The sequence below is a fragment of the Arabidopsis lyrata genome, assembly GCF_000004255.2.
Source record: "Arabidopsis lyrata subsp. lyrata unplaced genomic scaffold ARALYscaffold_7, whole genome shotgun sequence".
NCBI classification, from domain to species: domain Eukaryota; kingdom Viridiplantae; phylum Streptophyta; class Magnoliopsida; order Brassicales; family Brassicaceae; genus Arabidopsis; species Arabidopsis lyrata.
Window position 1 is genome coordinate 9,728,941 of NW_003302549.1, and position 17,291 is coordinate 9,746,231.

The 17,291-nt window shown below is 31.8% G+C and overlaps 3 protein-coding genes across 3 annotated transcripts; 2 read left to right on the plus strand and 1 right to left on the minus strand.

Annotated features, from left to right (window-relative positions):
- Positions 1–5,103: 5,103 nt before the first annotated feature.
- LOC9306015 (plasma membrane-associated cation-binding protein 1) lies at positions 5,104–8,044 on the minus strand. Its single transcript, XM_002869898.2, has 5 exons — positions 7,626–8,044; positions 6,822–6,977; positions 6,445–6,534; positions 6,274–6,358; positions 5,104–5,787 (listed from the first exon to the last, which is right to left on the minus strand). The coding sequence occupies exons 2-5, from the start codon at positions 6,930–6,932 to the stop codon at positions 5,399–5,401; spliced, it is 675 nt and encodes a 224-aa protein (XP_002869944.1). The 5' UTR covers positions 6,933–6,977; positions 7,626–8,044; the 3' UTR covers positions 5,104–5,398.
- On the plus strand, positions 7,925–8,328 carry LOC110226195. Its single transcript, XM_021016928.1, is given in 3 exon segments — positions 7,925–7,975; positions 7,977–8,050; positions 8,307–8,328. Coding segments are annotated over 3 exon segments (147 nt in total).
- Positions 8,329–14,143: 5,815 nt separating this feature from the next.
- LOC9306016 lies at positions 14,144–15,729 on the plus strand. Its single transcript, XM_021016806.1, has one exon. The coding sequence runs from the start codon at positions 14,336–14,338 to the stop codon at positions 15,530–15,532; it is 1,197 nt and encodes a 398-aa protein (XP_020872465.1). The 5' UTR covers positions 14,144–14,335; the 3' UTR covers positions 15,533–15,729.
- The last annotated feature ends 1,562 nt before the right edge of the window (positions 15,730–17,291 follow it).

Sequence of the window (17,291 nt, forward strand, 5' to 3'; positions counted from 1 at the left end):
ACAAAAAAAAGTATTGGAAGGGTTTTAAAATAACCTTAGAAAATCGTAAAATTTCTTATATATTAATTGAGAAGCATTTTTAAAAAATAACTTTATCTTTATGTGTGATTAACAAAAATGCCATGCTGACGTGTCGTTTTCATAGAGTTTCTCAATCCATTTAATTAAAACCCAACATTAATTAAGATATTTACAGATTTTACCATTAGTTTTACTTTTATTTATTTTTTCCACTTAATTTATGTTTTTATTTTACTCAATTAATTAAAACGAAAATTAAACTAAAATATGTAATTAAGATATAAAAATCTATACAAAATGGAATACCTAATATTTTGTATATTGATTAATATATCAGGATATATATATCATAAATTATTATAAACATAAACATTAATATATATATATGAAAATTTCACTACTTGATAATCATTAATACACCACCGTTTGTTTAATAATATAACAATCGAACACTTTTAATATCATCAATACATTAAAATTTGTTAATAATCGTTTTATCCCGCACATAATGCAGGTTGTTATCTAGTAGAAAATTAAGAAACACACAATATCACATGACCCTGATATCAAATATTACTTTATTTTTAATGTATTAATTTTCCATCTGTCTTATCTTTTAGTCGAACACATGTATCGATTTTTTTTTTCCGGGTGGAATTTATGTACTAACTATAAATCATATAATTACCCTGAATAACATCGTACCTTTATGTCATTCTAACGTTTTATGTTCAATTAACTAAAAAATCAAAATCTAATCCATCAGATTTAAGAGGGCATGCCATGCAATGTCTTTGTCCAACCACTAAACCAGTACAAACCAAACTCTAAAGTAACTAGAATCTTTGGTAATTGTGCATGCAGCTACTTTTGTTTTTTTGTTGTCTTAGAAGAAAGAAATTAATAACTTCTCTGTCAAGGATTCTGTTTCTGTACCCAATGTTTCATACTCCTCGAAGTTTTCACACCATCGTACATGCCAATCTACAATTATTATCGAATTATTTCGTAATCTCCCCTTTACGATTATTTTTCACCTTTTCTATTTTTTTAAAATGTTTCTCTTTGAAAATGACTCATCAGATTTACTAGATAAACTAGGGAAGCAGATCATTGTGGTATATGATCTAAAAAGAAACTATTACTATTTTGTAAGAAAAAAATATCTAAATTGGATAAAGTAACTCTGGTATGGTGAATAAATTCATTTTGTGGGTTATAGAATTATAGTTGACCATTGTTGACAAATTAAATAGCAAGAATACATATCTCTTCCATATGATAGCAATAAGGGTTTGAACTTCGAAAATACTTGGCGTGGAAAAGTGTGATAAAGAATCCCTTAAGTTGGTTTATTAATTTATTAGAGAAAATCTGAAACAAATCTATCCCATCTTTAGCAATTTCATGGGCTCTCTTTTTAGTTTATTCGGTTTTGCTTTGGTTTTAGATCATTGAGATGCCTAAGATATGAGAAGAACAAAGAGGAGGCCCTCCCCCATCAACTTTGCTCGCCTAAAGTGAAAAAGAAAAGCCAAAGACAGTTGATTTGGAGAATGCTAGCTACTTTATTTTTCTCAATCTTTTACTTTTAATTTTCTTCAAGCAAATTTATAAAACTTTCAGAATGACATTAATATCAAAGAAAAAACACAGGAATATAGTTCTACTAAGTGTTCGTCCGGTTTTGAATTTGAATATACAACCCTCGTTTCTATCTACTTGTGGTATGAGAACTAAAAATGCTGTCACGGAATGGACTAATAATCCAACACTGCCATCTTTGGTCTTATATAGATTAATTAAAAGTCTTGATTTCTTAGGCTAGGTCCGACTCACTCCTTTAACAATATAGGTTAAATATGTTGGAGCTAAGATAGCTTTGACTGATCTAACTTATTATGAACATAACTAGTTTTCTATGAATCGATTTGAAACCAACCACTAAATCCACAGATATTTAGCTGGAAACGCATCTACAACCCAATCCATCACTTTCTATTCATATGTTCTGAGGTGGAGGAACCAATTAAAGTTTCCATAAAGAATTATATTTTCATCTTTCTAGGGACTAGGGCTCCAACTACATCTCTACATTTTTCGTTGTGCATGTAATTTTTAGAGAAACGAGACTTAGTGGAGTGGCTTCTTTTTTGATTTTCAGTTTCTTGGTAAATGGCTATGCGTTCGACTTAATTTCTAGAGCAAAACTTTGGTCAGCAAATGGCTAGCTTTGGGTTTTGAATTGAGAGAATTGCGACTTAATGGATCGGAGTGGCTACTTTTTTTTCATTGCAAAACTTTATTAGTAAATGGCTATGGCCTACGGGCCATATCATTTTGTCTCTTTTTCTCATGCATTTGTTTTGCATTATCATTTTTTCTGTTCTTTTTGTTTAGAGTTTTTAGTTGGCGTGCATTTCACACTTTCTTATTAAAAAAAATCCTTTTAAAAAAATACAATGGACCAACATCTTTTACGCATTTACCAACATATTTCTTTACAATAAAAAATACTTCTGAAATCAACAAAAGACATATATATATCCTGATTAATAAAATAAATTCGTCTAGTTTTTCGGATTCAAAAAAAGGAAAACATTCCACATAATTGATTGAGCCGGGTAAAATCTGATTGGGTTAGTGACAAAATCTTCTCCTTTTGTTGAATATTGATTTCAACTCTCGTTTTAATTTAAAAGAGAGAAGAAAAAAAAAAACTCTTGAATTGTTCTTATTGAGTATAACAAGGCTATCTCTCGTTTCATTTCGGAGCTCAAGTTTCGTCCTCGAAGATTAGTTCTTTAATTCACCAACTCTAGTTATTGCTAGCAACTGTTGACAAAAAAAAAAAAGTTATTGCTAGCAACTCTGTTTCTCTGTTCTAAACCCTAGCACTTTATATTTTTTACTTTTACTGTTCTATGTGTTTTGTAAGATTAGTTCATGATTAGGCTCACAAGTCACAATCTCACTTTAGTGTGAAGTTTCTATTTGAAATTATCAAAATCTTTAGATGATCCTGTCTATTTTCAACTTTTTGGTGTAGTCTCTTCTTGTTCTTTCACTTGTCAATGTGTTTTTCACTGTGGAAATGATTTGGCTCTGCTGTTGTGGAGGTCCGTACGATAAGCCTATGCTATGGAAGGTCCGTTGTTTTACGAGATGTGCTCAAGAACTGTTAGAGTTTGTGGAATATTGGCATAACAGAATTCTGTATGTACTGGCATTTATGAGGTTAATGAACAATACAATACCATGATTAGCTCTGCTGCTCGAGTGGCAGAGTTTGAGTAGTAAGAATTCTTTATGTAAACCTACGATAAGGCCAAATTCCACCAACTACATATCCTCATTGGTAGTTGTTGTAGGTTTTACTGACACCGAGATTAGTTTAGATTTCCGCTTTAGAATTTATCCATTTAAGCCTAAAACTAATTAGCTTGGATTTCGACGTAGAATTTATCCATTTTATAGATTAAAACTGATTAGTTCAACGTTGTTGATGTATTTCTAGGCTTCTTAGGTCACCAACACCTCAATCTCAGAGTGGATGTCGAATTACAGAAGAGGCAAGTGTTCATAAGTTTGCTTAATCCTGTTATTGACATATACTTCAACGAAACTGAAGCACCTGGATCGTTGATTGGGCATGCGGATAAGGTTATATACTTATATGACAACAAGACAACCCTTAATTAGTATGTTAGACAATAAAGAACTTTGGGATCAACGCATTGACATTTCACAAAAATTCTGCAACACATCCTCTACTTCAACAATTTAGTTTAATGTCACTTACATACCGAACCCAAAAGATAAATATAGCAAAATGAGGAATTAGCCTTGGCTTGGTCTGAAGCCGTAAATGGGACCATTAACGAGAATTTTTTAAATTCTTTCGAGAATTTTTGGTTAGTAATCTCCGTTGAAAAAGAAAGATATGTAACCCGCAAGGCAGTATTTGTTGATAATCAAATAGAAGGAAAAGCTTCAAATTTAGGAGAGTGTTTTTTTTTTTTTGGTGCGGAAAGTAGACGACTACTTAATTTCCGGTCAAAAAATACTATAGACCGCAAAATTCAAAACTCTTTGATCACTAAGAAATTGGTTTAGAGGGAGTGAGGACAGAGAGTAAAACATTTTCAAGTTCGTGATGCGGCTATATATTTAGACGGTGAACATGGTAACCGGTTCTGGTTTAGCTTGGTTCCGCATCCGGTATATATATGTTCAGTTACAAAATCGATGGGCACATGCGTTCGATTTCTGTTGAAGGTAGATGGATTAAATTTGGAATAAAGAAAGAGCGAAGAAATTGAATTGGTCAAGTCAAAAGTCAAAACAATGAAAATCCTTAAAATTCTAACATTGAAAGTGATTTGATTTCTTATTAGGCCTACCGTTTGGGACACTAGTGCAATACTACGTAACATGCTAAAATAATTAGAAGAAATTCCAGAGGCTAAGGTGGAAGATAGTGATTAAAGAGATAAGTTGAAGTTGCTTACCACTTCATTTGAATTAAGAAAATAAAAACTTTCTTGTATCTATATTATATGTTTCTTGGTCTGCAATTTAGGTCCCTTGTTACTTGCACGTATCAACCATCTTAAACAAATCCTATGTGCTCTCCTCTTTATGCAAGACAAATCAAATTTCACGTGCACCTAAACACATCCCAATTGGGTTTATAGATAAAATATTTTGCATATTTTTGTTAAAAGGATAACTAACAAATAATATGATCGAAATTTTCACCAATAGTTGTTAGAAATCACGTATCTGAGAAACATAAATCTAAAATTTATATTAAGTGTGATAATCCACTATTTAAAAGTAATATAAACGACGTGGTCAGATTTCTTTTTGTTGCAACAATTGTTAGTGTTTTTGTACTCAAACTTTTTATTTGCTAATTATTGATGAAAAAACCTTTTAAAAATCTTGCAAGTACAATAACCTGAGGTCATTTTGATGTTACCGAAATGAGGAAAACGAGATTGAAGAGCCTTATTATTGGATAAGTAATTTAATTTGATTTGAAGATATATCCGAACGTTTTTGATCCGATAAGCTTGGTTGAAAGTTGAAACCAAGAAATATATCTATAGAATACACATCCACAAAATAATTTTGTTACAAATTCACATGAATATAAATAAATAACACATTAAAGACTTTTCCAATAAAAGAAAAAAACAGAAGAGATTTATCCACACAAAGACAAACCAAATTAAAATTTTTTTTTTTAAAAAAAAAGAAAGAATGAAACTAAGTTTTTTTTTTGTTCCTTTCCGTTTCTTCCTTTCAAATTTTTGTTACGTACAAAGATGTTTTCATACAGGAGAAGTAATCATACCATCTTGAAAACAAATCAAGGCTTTGGTGGTTCAGCCACAGGCGCTGTCGTCGTTTCCGGTTCCTTAACTGGAGTTTCAACCACCGCCGGAGCCGGAGTAGCTTCTTCCTTCTTCTCCTCTACCTCTGGTTTCTTATCCTCCACGACCACGGTTTCAGGGGTCTCGTCTTTCTTGACCTCTTCAACAATCTCCTCTTTCTCACCACTAGGTTCTTCGGTTTTGGCTGGTTCTTCAGTTTTGGCTGGTTCTTCGGTTTTCACTTCCTCCACCGGTATTTCTTTTGTCTTCACCTCCTCCGGGAGGAAAACACATACCTTCTCGAATATGAATGTGACCGGTCCTGCGACATAGCCAGCTCCGAAGCTAGACGTAGCTTCACTCACCGCTTTTGATCCGGGGAATTCTGAATAAACATTTCATAATTTGACACACAGATAAGTAAAACGTTCATCGAATTCAAGCATGCAAAAGAAACAGTGATCCAATAAATCTCTAAACGTCTTCTAAAAAAGATAATGAAGTTTGATCAACAATAATCTTAAGTTTTCCAATCAGCTAATTTTCTTAGGCAAGAGCATATATATAAATAAACCATAGAGTACATGTAAACCACTATTGTGGACCATCAACAATAGTGAATATGGCGTATTAAACTTGCGACTAGTGATTTGATACAATATGAGAATGATGTAATATGTTTAATAGTTTGTTTAAACTTGAGATATAACATGCGCATGAGAATATTATAAGACATGATAAGAATCCAAAGTTTATGCCAGCAAATATTTGATATATAAGACAAAAAAAAAGATAAATATATAGGACAAGCATATATTGTTGTCGGTATATATTAATATAGACACATGACATAGCGTAATTGAATCTTTACCAATTTTGACAAGCTCCTCGAGGTACTTCTGCACAGCCGCTGAGTTTTTCTTCAAACCAGACTCCTTAGGGGCTCTCACCAAAGCCTGCCCGTTTTAATTTTTATTACACTAAATAATGGATTTGAATACTTAATGGTAACTTGGAGAATAAAAAAGAAGAAGATAGGGACCTTGACTTCGGCAGACGTGGCTTCATAGGTTTCCACGACCTTTGGTTGGAGTTCTGTCTTTTTCTCCTCAATTTCCTTGTTGATTGTTTCCTATTATACGTAAACACGTATAAAAATCAATTTTCGTGATAAATTACTACCAATAAATATCACTTGAGTGGATAACTATTGCAGGACAAAAAAACCTAAAGCGCTAAAGTCCAATTAATACGTAGTTATCGTTTTTCTTTAAAGAATCAAACAAAAATAATTAAAATATACTCCTAAGTCCTAACCGCAAATAAATATATTTGATATGCGTATGATCAAATAATGGAGTGTCATGGGACCTATAACTACATAATTAACAGAATAATTAGGTGAATAATAATACATACCTTAGACTCATCAAAGGTCTTGGTAGCTTCAGCAGCAGCAGCCTTCTTAGCACTATTTTTCTCAAATAACTTCTTGAACTTTGGAACAACCTTCGAATTCCAGTATCCCATTTTTTTGTTGTTTAACCTAAATTAACCTTCTTTCCTCGAACGAATCTGTCAAAGGACAATAAATGTTTCACAAATTTATTTTCAACAAAAGAAATATACAAAAAAAATATCAAATATCTCTCTATATAATATACCCATGTTACTTATAGTACATATCTACTGGTGAAAAAAACAAAAGTACATATTCAATGTTCTACAAAACGACAAAAACCAAGAACAGCAAAAGAAAATTTTATGCTTATCGTAATAGTATTTCTTCAATCAAAATCTTAACTACTCCTAAAGATAGGTTTTATATTGGTATTTTTCATCGCCACCTAAAGTAAACCTGGAGATAATAATTGCCATGCCAAAAAATCTGTTATGTTAATCGTATTTTCTAAATCGAAACCTAACCTAATCGGTTAAAAAAGAGTTTCACTCTGAAAGATGAACTTCTTATATAGGTTTCAACGTAGACGATTGAGATTAAAAAAAAACACATGAATTATGTATACAATTACTACATATTCTGCATCTATATAACCACAAACTTTGTTACTCTATAGATTATCGGAAAAAAATCGAACGACCCTAGTAGTAACAAAACAGAGTTCATAAGCATGAATTAAAAAAATCGTATATCTAGAATCGAACGACGTATTCATGTTTTGATTTGTTTATAAATATTATGAGTTTGATAAAGAGACTTACTTGAACCGATAAATCTCTTTAGAGATCTCTCCTCGTATTTGATCTGTTCTTCTTCTTCTCCAAACACACGAAACTGATTAATTGTCTCTCTGAATTTAAGAAACCCTTTCGCGTCATATAGACAGACTTATCGTGAAACCACCCCTAATTTTCCTTATTAATTACGATTTGTGCCATTCCCTCTTTCTCGTTTTACCCCTCTTGCCTCGTTGGCGTCAAAACCGTTTCTGTTTTCGGTTAACACAATCTCAATGAATTAAACCGAATTTAACCGGAAAATAATATTTTGTTACGACTACATGAAGACGTATGATTTCGGTATGATTGTGCTGTCGGTTTTGGTTTTCTTCTATGTACCGGAAAAGGGTCAAAGACAGCAGTACAAATAGTAAAAATTGAATAACGGTGAAACAGAAGAGGAAAGGGTAAAAACGTAATCAGGAGGAGAAAATATGCCAGCTGGCAGTCACATCAATCACAGTTGGCAAATATCGAAACTATGGCCCGCACCAATCGGATTGTTAATTGTGGATGGTGATCTGTAGTTGTAACATATACGCCTCTTATCTCATTATATTCAAAATTTTCATACTATTATAATGTATATTATTCTGTTTAACACTAACCAATGTATATTACTATGTTTAGTTATTTCATTGATCTATTTGTTTTTTTTGAAAGAGATATTTCATTGATCTATTAGACTTTAATTTGATTATACTTGAGTTGGATTATGATTATCCTCGATTAAATTACTAAAAAATGACTTTTTTTTGGTGCTTACTAAAAAATGATTATTTTAGATTGCTGACATATATACATGATACGGTATAGATTTAATTTGTGAATTGATTATTAATTTTATATTTTAGATATTGGCGTAGGTCTATGACAAAAAAAAAAAAAAAAAAAAAAAAAAAAAAAAAAAAAAAAAAAAAAAAGATATTGGCGTAGGTCGTCTAGTCTACTACTTCTATTTGGTTTATGCAAAGTGTTAAATTTGGTTCAACCGAACCAACCAAAAAAACCATGCAGATACGAAAAAACAAAATAACTTTTTTTTTTGTTTTTTTAACAAAAACAAAATAACTCTTTATAAACCTTACTTCGAATTTCTTTGGCTTTGATTTCTTCAATCTAACTTTCTAGTTTTTGATGATTTGAAAACTTATTATAAGATCCTTACGTCCACCAATATCAAATTCCTCTTAGACTGAAACGTGTTTAGGATATTTAAAATCATGTTGATTATAGTCTAAGAGAAAACTTTCAATTAAGGAGATTTCAGTTCTATTTTTCTATTTTAAACTCTTTTTGGTCAGTCAAATGATAAAAAGTTGAAAAACAAATTCAATTTCTTTGAAGATCTATATGTTTTTTTTTTTATGAAAAGATACATTTTTTCCTAAAAGCAAACTTTGACAAAAATAGATAAATTAATACTACCAAACTGAAGTGTGGAAAACTTTTTTTTTTTTTTTTTTTTGAAGTGTGGAAGTGTGGAAAACTTGAAACTTTACGATACAAAAAAACCAAAATATTTTGTTTTTTATGCTGAATTGATTTTATAAATCAAATATAAATATAAAAGAAAAATAATTCTTCAATGGTCCATCCTTCTAAGGGAAGGATATTTTTAGTTTTAAACCAATTTTAGACTAAAATCAAATTCGCAGCAACCCAAATTGTGGATTCGATTTTAATCAAAATAGGTTTGAAACTATTTTGATCAGGTTTGAAAGTTTAAACTACTAGTTTATTATTTGAAACCGAATGATCAAAATAATTAAAACAAACTGAAAAGTTAAGGAAAGTATTTCACATGGCTTAGCTGTTTGAAAGAAATTAGGCTGTCTAAAAAACAAAAAGATCTATTAAATTAAGATGATTACAGATAATTAATTATAGTACAAGACAGACATCCCACCCTCAATATCTATATCAAACTAGGAAATCGCCATCAAACATGGTTTACACTCATAATTCACATCAAATAAGAGAAAAATAACGAACCTCAATGGATCACGACGTATATTATGTTTCGATGATTTTTTATAGTTCTGTACGTATCAAATACAATTTCAAAATAAATTGATTTGTTTATAAAATCAGAAAATTATCCACTTATCTAATTAGGGTTACTTATTATGATAAGAGCCTTTTTATCTCGTAAAAAACAGATGATTTTGATTTTTGTATATATATTTGACGGCTGTTTTATTTATCATTCTTTTCCAATAACAATGCATTATGCTATATTTATTTATCGTAATTAAGAATACAACTTATAAGGTTTTCGAAATGGTAATATAATGGTGGCCATGATGACAGTGTACATGCACATGGGTTGCCTTCACTATCTGTTGTCTTTGCTGAACAAAACAATGGACAACCATCCATTATACAAGATCTTATGACATATCATTCATTTAATCATTTTTCACATATTCACACACATATACAACCCACACGTATATATAATGTATACACACATACACCACATCTACTCATTTATTTTATCATTTTTCATATTCACAGACATATATATAACACATACTGACATACATAGACATATATATGTGATATGTCCATTGTTTTGTTCATATTTAATTACTAATATAAATATTTGCTCGAGTGTAACAATGTGTCAAATAAAACGTTAAGTGAAATTAACGAGATGTATGTTTATTTCTTGGTTTCGTAGAAAATGTTACTTTATTAATATTTTTAAATATTTTTTTTTGTTGACAATTTTTTCTTAACTGGGACTTTTGCCCATGGCCTACTGTAGTCCATTTAATCCAAGAAGTTGTGCCAAGCTTCAGGCGATATCTGTAGCCTAGACACGAGTAGCTCTTGGCAGAATTTTATAGCAAATTTATGCTAATGTGTCAAAATAATATTAATATGCGACTAAGATGAGTATAACCGGCGACTAGTTAATTCATACACTAGATTTTAATGGACTTAAAAACACGATACCATTTCAACTAGCCAAATAAAAAATGATTAGATAATTGTGCGTTAGATCACTAGCCTAGATTTGTATGGCAACTCCTCTTCAAATAAGAACCATTAGACCTGTCCAAGTTAACTGTTCTAATGCATTTTTGGATTTTTCTTTGTAAACTTCACTTCTGCCCAAGTTATTCTTCATTCATAGAAATACAGAAACGCTTGTTAATATGTTAAAAAAAAAAATGATCAATGAAAATCCGGTTTCAGAAAAAAGATGAAACTATATGTTATTGTTATCTTTAGGAATCACTCACTAGACTGATGCCCTTTTGGAGTAGATAAAACTCCCAGTTTGTCAACCAATACGTGGTTAATGGATATGCTAGAACGTGGGATTGTTGAGGCCCACAGACTCTTTCTAAATTTGTGGGCGTAAGAGAAGCCCATAAAGGGCTATGTTTAGAAATGGAATGATCATTCTTTTTGGTGCATTTATTTGAATATTCAACCAAACTAAACCGATACAATTAAATTTTAAGCTAGCTACAAAATGAACTATGTACTATTCCCTCCGTTTCAAAATATAAAGCGTTTTAGCTAAAAACACGTCGATTAAGAAGATCTATTTCTATTTTTTAAAAGTTCAGCCAATCATAAAAAAAACTGCATAATAAAAATAATCACAAAATATTAAAGTAATATATAATTTGCATAGAAACTTGAAAACGATTTATATTGTGAGACAAAAAAGTTTTTATAAAACGCCTTATATTTTGAAACAGAGGGAGTACATATTAGTAACACATATTATTGTTTGGTATATGTCAGCAATACAACCACTTGTTACACCCAAAATTGATCATTCTCTTATATCTGAAACATCCATATATAAGCTTTTTCTTTGACTTAAAAGTGAATAGGATTTAATAATCAACCTTCTGCTATATTAAACAATATTTTGTCCATTTCCTATTTATGAAAGTATCAGTTATCTTTTCAACCAGTTTTAAATCAAACAATTATTTAAGAAAAGAATTCTCCCACACAATACCAACAATTTAAAAAAAAAAAAAAATTATAAATGGACACAAGAATAGAATTCGGTTTGTGATGGACTGATAAGAGTCATCACCCTGAAGAGAATTGTCAGGATTACATATTGAAAGCCCTGAAAAAGAAACCTAAAGTAATATAACCTAAAGTAAGTAGTAGAAGATGAAATTTTCTTTCTGAAAAATATAACAATTACAGAGCTGTTACATTTATAGAAAACAACGAATCCTCTATGCAAATGAAAATTGTCCTCTAAGCATATGTAGACGACCAAAACCTTTATTCATCAGGGTAATTCCTCCTAATCCTGTGGTACGATTTTTACAACTCATTATTAACTCTAAGGCAGCAAAGTCTATCTCAAACAAAATGTTTGGCATCACCTCTCACAAAATTATACAGAACATACGTCTTCAAACAAAAAGTAAAGACTTTTGTGCACAACAGAGAGTTAAACAAAGAACATTCTCCTTCAGCTGTCATCATTGAGTTCACTAGTGATCTGAAACAATCGTACTACACGACGAGTAGAAATTGCTCGATCTATGTAACCATTTCGATTCTCCCCAATGTGTTTAGAGAAAAAGTGTCATTTGCTTAGAGGTTCGTTGTTACTTGTTTTCTATAAATATAATAGATGTGTAATTGTTATATTTTTAGCAAGAAAATATAATTTCATCTTCTTCTTCTCCAAACTTTTTCAAAGCTTTTACGAATTGAGAAACCAAAAAACTATGTGTGAATCTCATTTCAATCTATTTCAACACTACAAAATGGTATCCAATTTGTCAGATATCTTCATTTTCTAATGCTAATCCTCTTTGACTCACGACAACAACAAAAACACAAAACTGCATTTTGATATATGCCATTGGCAGCTTATGTGATTAGAAAAAAACCTCAAGAAAATAAACTTGATTTCTTTAATTACCAAAAAAAGATACAGTATTCTTGACCTAAAAAGGAATCCATAAACGTATATTTAACTTTAAGTAGCGGGCTACTTTAAATGGAAGGTTTACATGATAGTTTGACCCATCACTCTGAATTGTTTAAGAACTCATAATAAATTCAATGAAAATGATGATCTGAATCAAAAATATATACATTATGACACCTTATATAGTTTTAACTTTTACAAGTATGTAGAACTACACTAAAATATTTCACAAACAGTATTTTGTAGTAAAAAATCAATAAGTTTGGTACCTTTCGTTGAGATATAACCATTATCATAAAAAAAAAAATGATTCTTTCTTTTCATCTTTTGATATTGAAAAAAGGTAAAATTAAAATACGTTTTAAAATAGAAAATAATTATAACAGAATAGAGAACAAGAAAAAGCTAAAACAATTCAGAGTGATGGGTCAAACTATCACGTAACCATTGATCTTGCACGCATGATGACCGTCGCCTACAATGTAAATGAAAGATTCACCAATCCCCAAGGAAAAATCAAGGAGTATATGACTTTTATGTTTGTCGTTTAAATCTGTATTTGAAAACATTCAAAACTGTTTTAGCATGTTCGATTTATAAATGTGGCCTTTGTTAGTGTTTGTTTTTTTCCACAACATAGTTTGAAATATGCAGCATGGGAATCAGATACAATTCTTGCATTAAGAGGGAACCATATACAGTTCTTGCATTAAGAGTGAACCAGTATAAATTTGTATGTGCCAATTGCCATCTATATATATATATATTACATTTGTTTTTTAATCGTTTCATAAGTGTTGACTTGAGGTTCAAATCATAATATGTTATTCAAACATAACTGGTTCAAATCCCTTGCGATCAAAATTGATATTGTTTCTCACCGTCCGTTTTGAGGGATATACTAGAGCAACTAGAATAAATATGAGGCCAAATTAAAAGACATCAATGACTGACGGACTTAGGAGCATCCATTGAAGGAGATGATTTTCATTCTTCAATGAAAGTGAAGATATATTTGTAGCAAAAGACACACAAAAATTCAAAGATGTAAAGGAAAGGCTAAACAAAAACAAAGGTATAAATACGAGAGAAAAACTAGACGTATCAATACACTCACCACCATTGGCGGAGTATAGTGTTCCGATCCATTTGGTTTTGAGATGATTTTTGCCAAGCGCCTTAAACAATGTGAATGTTTCTTGACTTGAGGCTTGGTTATAACTTATAAGGGATATAGCCAAGTATAGCTGTGTAAAAGTGATCAATAAGAATAAGAAGTAACCAAGTATAGTAGGTAAATTAACCATTGTAGGTGTCAATAGAAGTACTAGGAGAAGTCCACACATCCGTGAAGATGTATTCAAGTTTTATGGCTTCAACTTATGGTCTTCACTGGTGCAGATTACTATCCTCCAAACACTTTGGTAGTATTATAATTAGCCAATTAGGTAGTTCGTGCAGGCAGATCTATCTTTTTGATCTTGTCTTGATCTTGGGCATGGTCTCATGTCAACGATATTGGGATATTTAACTATATATAAAAAAAAAAATGATAATTTTTCATTGTTTAGGAGATCAAGTCAACAACACTTTGGGTTATATTATATTAAACGTGCAAGTCATGACTAAAGAGTAGTCACCGACGTGCAACCCATCCTGCTACGTATTTAAGTATCTATCAATCTGTTTTAGCCTTTTTGCCACCAATATTGTCATTTTCTTATTAGTCGTCATTCAGTTTCAGGCCAAAGAGAAACAAATGGCGACAGATGTTCTCAGCTTCAGGGACGATAGTAGTCTCGAGGACTGGCATGACTTTGAGGTTCTAAGCCGCGGAGACGAGCCCAAGATTCTGATCAAGAAGACGAGTATGCAATCCCTATCCGAGAGGCGGATATCGGTTGATCCGCAATCGCTATTGTCGAGGAACGGGAGCTTCGATATGATAGTCTCGCGTCCGAGAGACATTGATGACATACCGTTGTCTCAGCCGTTGGATCATCAAATGAAGACGAAGTTTGTGAGCTGCAGCCTTCCAAACTCAGCAGCCACGTCACCTAGACATAGCTCGATTCACAACTGGAAGGACAGAACCACTGAGCAAGTTCTTGACCTAATGCTCGTTCAAGATGCAGCCACTGCGTTTCGAAGAAGCAAATCTTGCGGCGAAGGACGTGCTTGTACTCCATCGCTCGATTTCGACATGCTATTGCATAAATCAAGAAATGGACATCATAATCCTAATAATAATCATCGTCATCATGGCTATTCTTCCTCTAACTCCAAGAGTCTATCTCACAAGAGTAGTGGAAACAACTCTTTCTTCTCAAAAACAGAGTCCAACAAAAGCAACAGAAGCAATACCAATACCAATACCGCGAATTCGAAAAGCATCAATTCATTTGAAGACGGATTCAAATGCAGCGCTTTATGTCTCTACTTACCCGGTTTCAGCAAAGGAAAACCCGTAAGATCATCTCGGAAAGGCGATTCTTCGTTCACCAGAACCACCACGATGACTTCCTCTCAATCGATGGCAAGAACCGCTTCCATTAGAGACACAACGATGCTCTCAGCTCGAGCCTCGTTAGAGCGGTTTGAGTGCGGTTCATGGACCTCTTCTGCTATGATTTACGATGACAATGCGGATCTTGGTGGCCATTTCTTCGACTTGCCTTCCGAATTGATCAAAGGCGGCCCGGGAGGGAACGATCAAGACGATCCTGTTTCAGCTGCTTTCGTGTTTGACAAGGAACCTAATTTGGAGAAAGAAATCAAAGGTGTTTTGAAAACTTCAGGTTCGAAATCGAGAAGATCTATGGAGTCGCCACGTCATGTTCGGTTCTCAACTTCGTCGCCGGTTTCTTATCCGACGTCTCCTACACATTCAATCACGCCACGGTTGCTACAAGCCACCGAAGATTTCAGTAGTTTCTTGGAAGCTCAAGCCGTGTGAATAATAAAAATGGAGAGTTTTCACTATTCTTTTTTTCTTTTATTGAATCAACCGAATGAAGTTAACTCTTCTCTTGCTGAATATTTTTTTGTAGCAATTGCCATTCGAGAGAATTAAACTTTTCCATTGTAAAAAGAATTTATCATTTTACTTTATCCGAGGGATGGATATATGAAATTAAATAATATGTTTGGTAACTTCCAATACTATTACTATCTACATATTTTTCATATATATTGTTTTAAGATTCTTCAAGCTATCAACAGCAATACCCAAAGATACACGAGTGGTTATGCCATTCCATTCTGCTGAAAGAATTGAGAAATACGATCGATTGAAACAAACATTACTTGAAATTAGTTTTTTTTTGTTCGTGAACCCTACTTGGAATTAGATAGTTTTTAACTTTTTATTATTTTAACTAGGATTAAAAAATCTCATGAATTGCGAGAAATGTAAAAAAAAAAAATCTTTAATATTATTTTTTATGAATTTTATTTTTATATATTTCACAGGTTCTGAATAAAAGTTTTGCAGCATTTGGATTGCATCACTTCAACCGTATTGACGACATTAACCACAATTGATTTGCAGTGAGAGCAGTACTCAAATCGACAGCATTGCTCTAACAACCGTCCAAAAATAATTTCAAACCTTATATTATAATAACCCAAAACAATATGGATTTACTAATTAGTTTATGGAGGTTAAATCTTAGAGGAACCCTTTTTATAGGAGTACATAAAACTCTGTGTGTTTCAGAGATATTGCAGCTGCAGAGATCATGCAGCCTCGGCCACTTACTATTAATACCACTCCGGTAACGTCAACTAATAAATATATAACCAAAAAAAGACCATCAAACATTAAATGTGACCAATGTCTTGACGTGATAAATCACATATAGGTACACACGTATACATTAATTGATAACCCGTTACCATCAACAATCACTACATTTTAGGGAAAAAAACAAACAAATTAAAAAGGTTTTGTAACTATATATTGATGTGAAAATCAGGAAATGGTAGGGACGTAGGGTTTAATGAATGTGATATATTTATCTTACATGACGATTTAGTTCAGTACCGTCGGTGAGCTTCCCTAACCCTAAATTATCCTAAATTACGGTGTGATATTTGTGTCTTATGTATTTGGTTTATATTCTTTGTGCTTTGTTGTTTGGTTTCAAATTAAGAAAAAGAAAAGGGCTTTTGCAAAAATGCCACTTTTTCAATGCCACTTTTCAAAAATATCATTTTTTAAAAACCTTATAAAAAATGTTCTTAAAAATATAAGATTTATCCAAATATATATGTAATATTATTAAAACATACACAAACTACATTTCTATGTATCTAAAATCTTATAAATACTTTATAAATAACTTATAAATGCATTTTAAATACCTTTAAAAACCTTTAAAATATCTTGTAAAACCTTTGAAAAACCTTAAAAATCCTTTAAAATAATTTGTAAAACCTTTAAAAACACCTAATAAAACCTTATAAATACTTGGATCGAGTCTTCAAGTAGTAGTTACAATCCATAAGTACCTTATAAACCTAATAAAACTTTATAAAAATTTCAGATTTAAAAAGGGGCATTTTTGAAAATAGACATCTAAAAGGGGAAAAGGGGATTTTCATACCCGTACTATTGGGAACCGTGGATTTTTATACCTCGACATTTTTGTACTCTTAGCTTGTAGACCAGATTGTCAAGAAAAAAAACCTTTCGATGTAATTTCTTTCTTTTT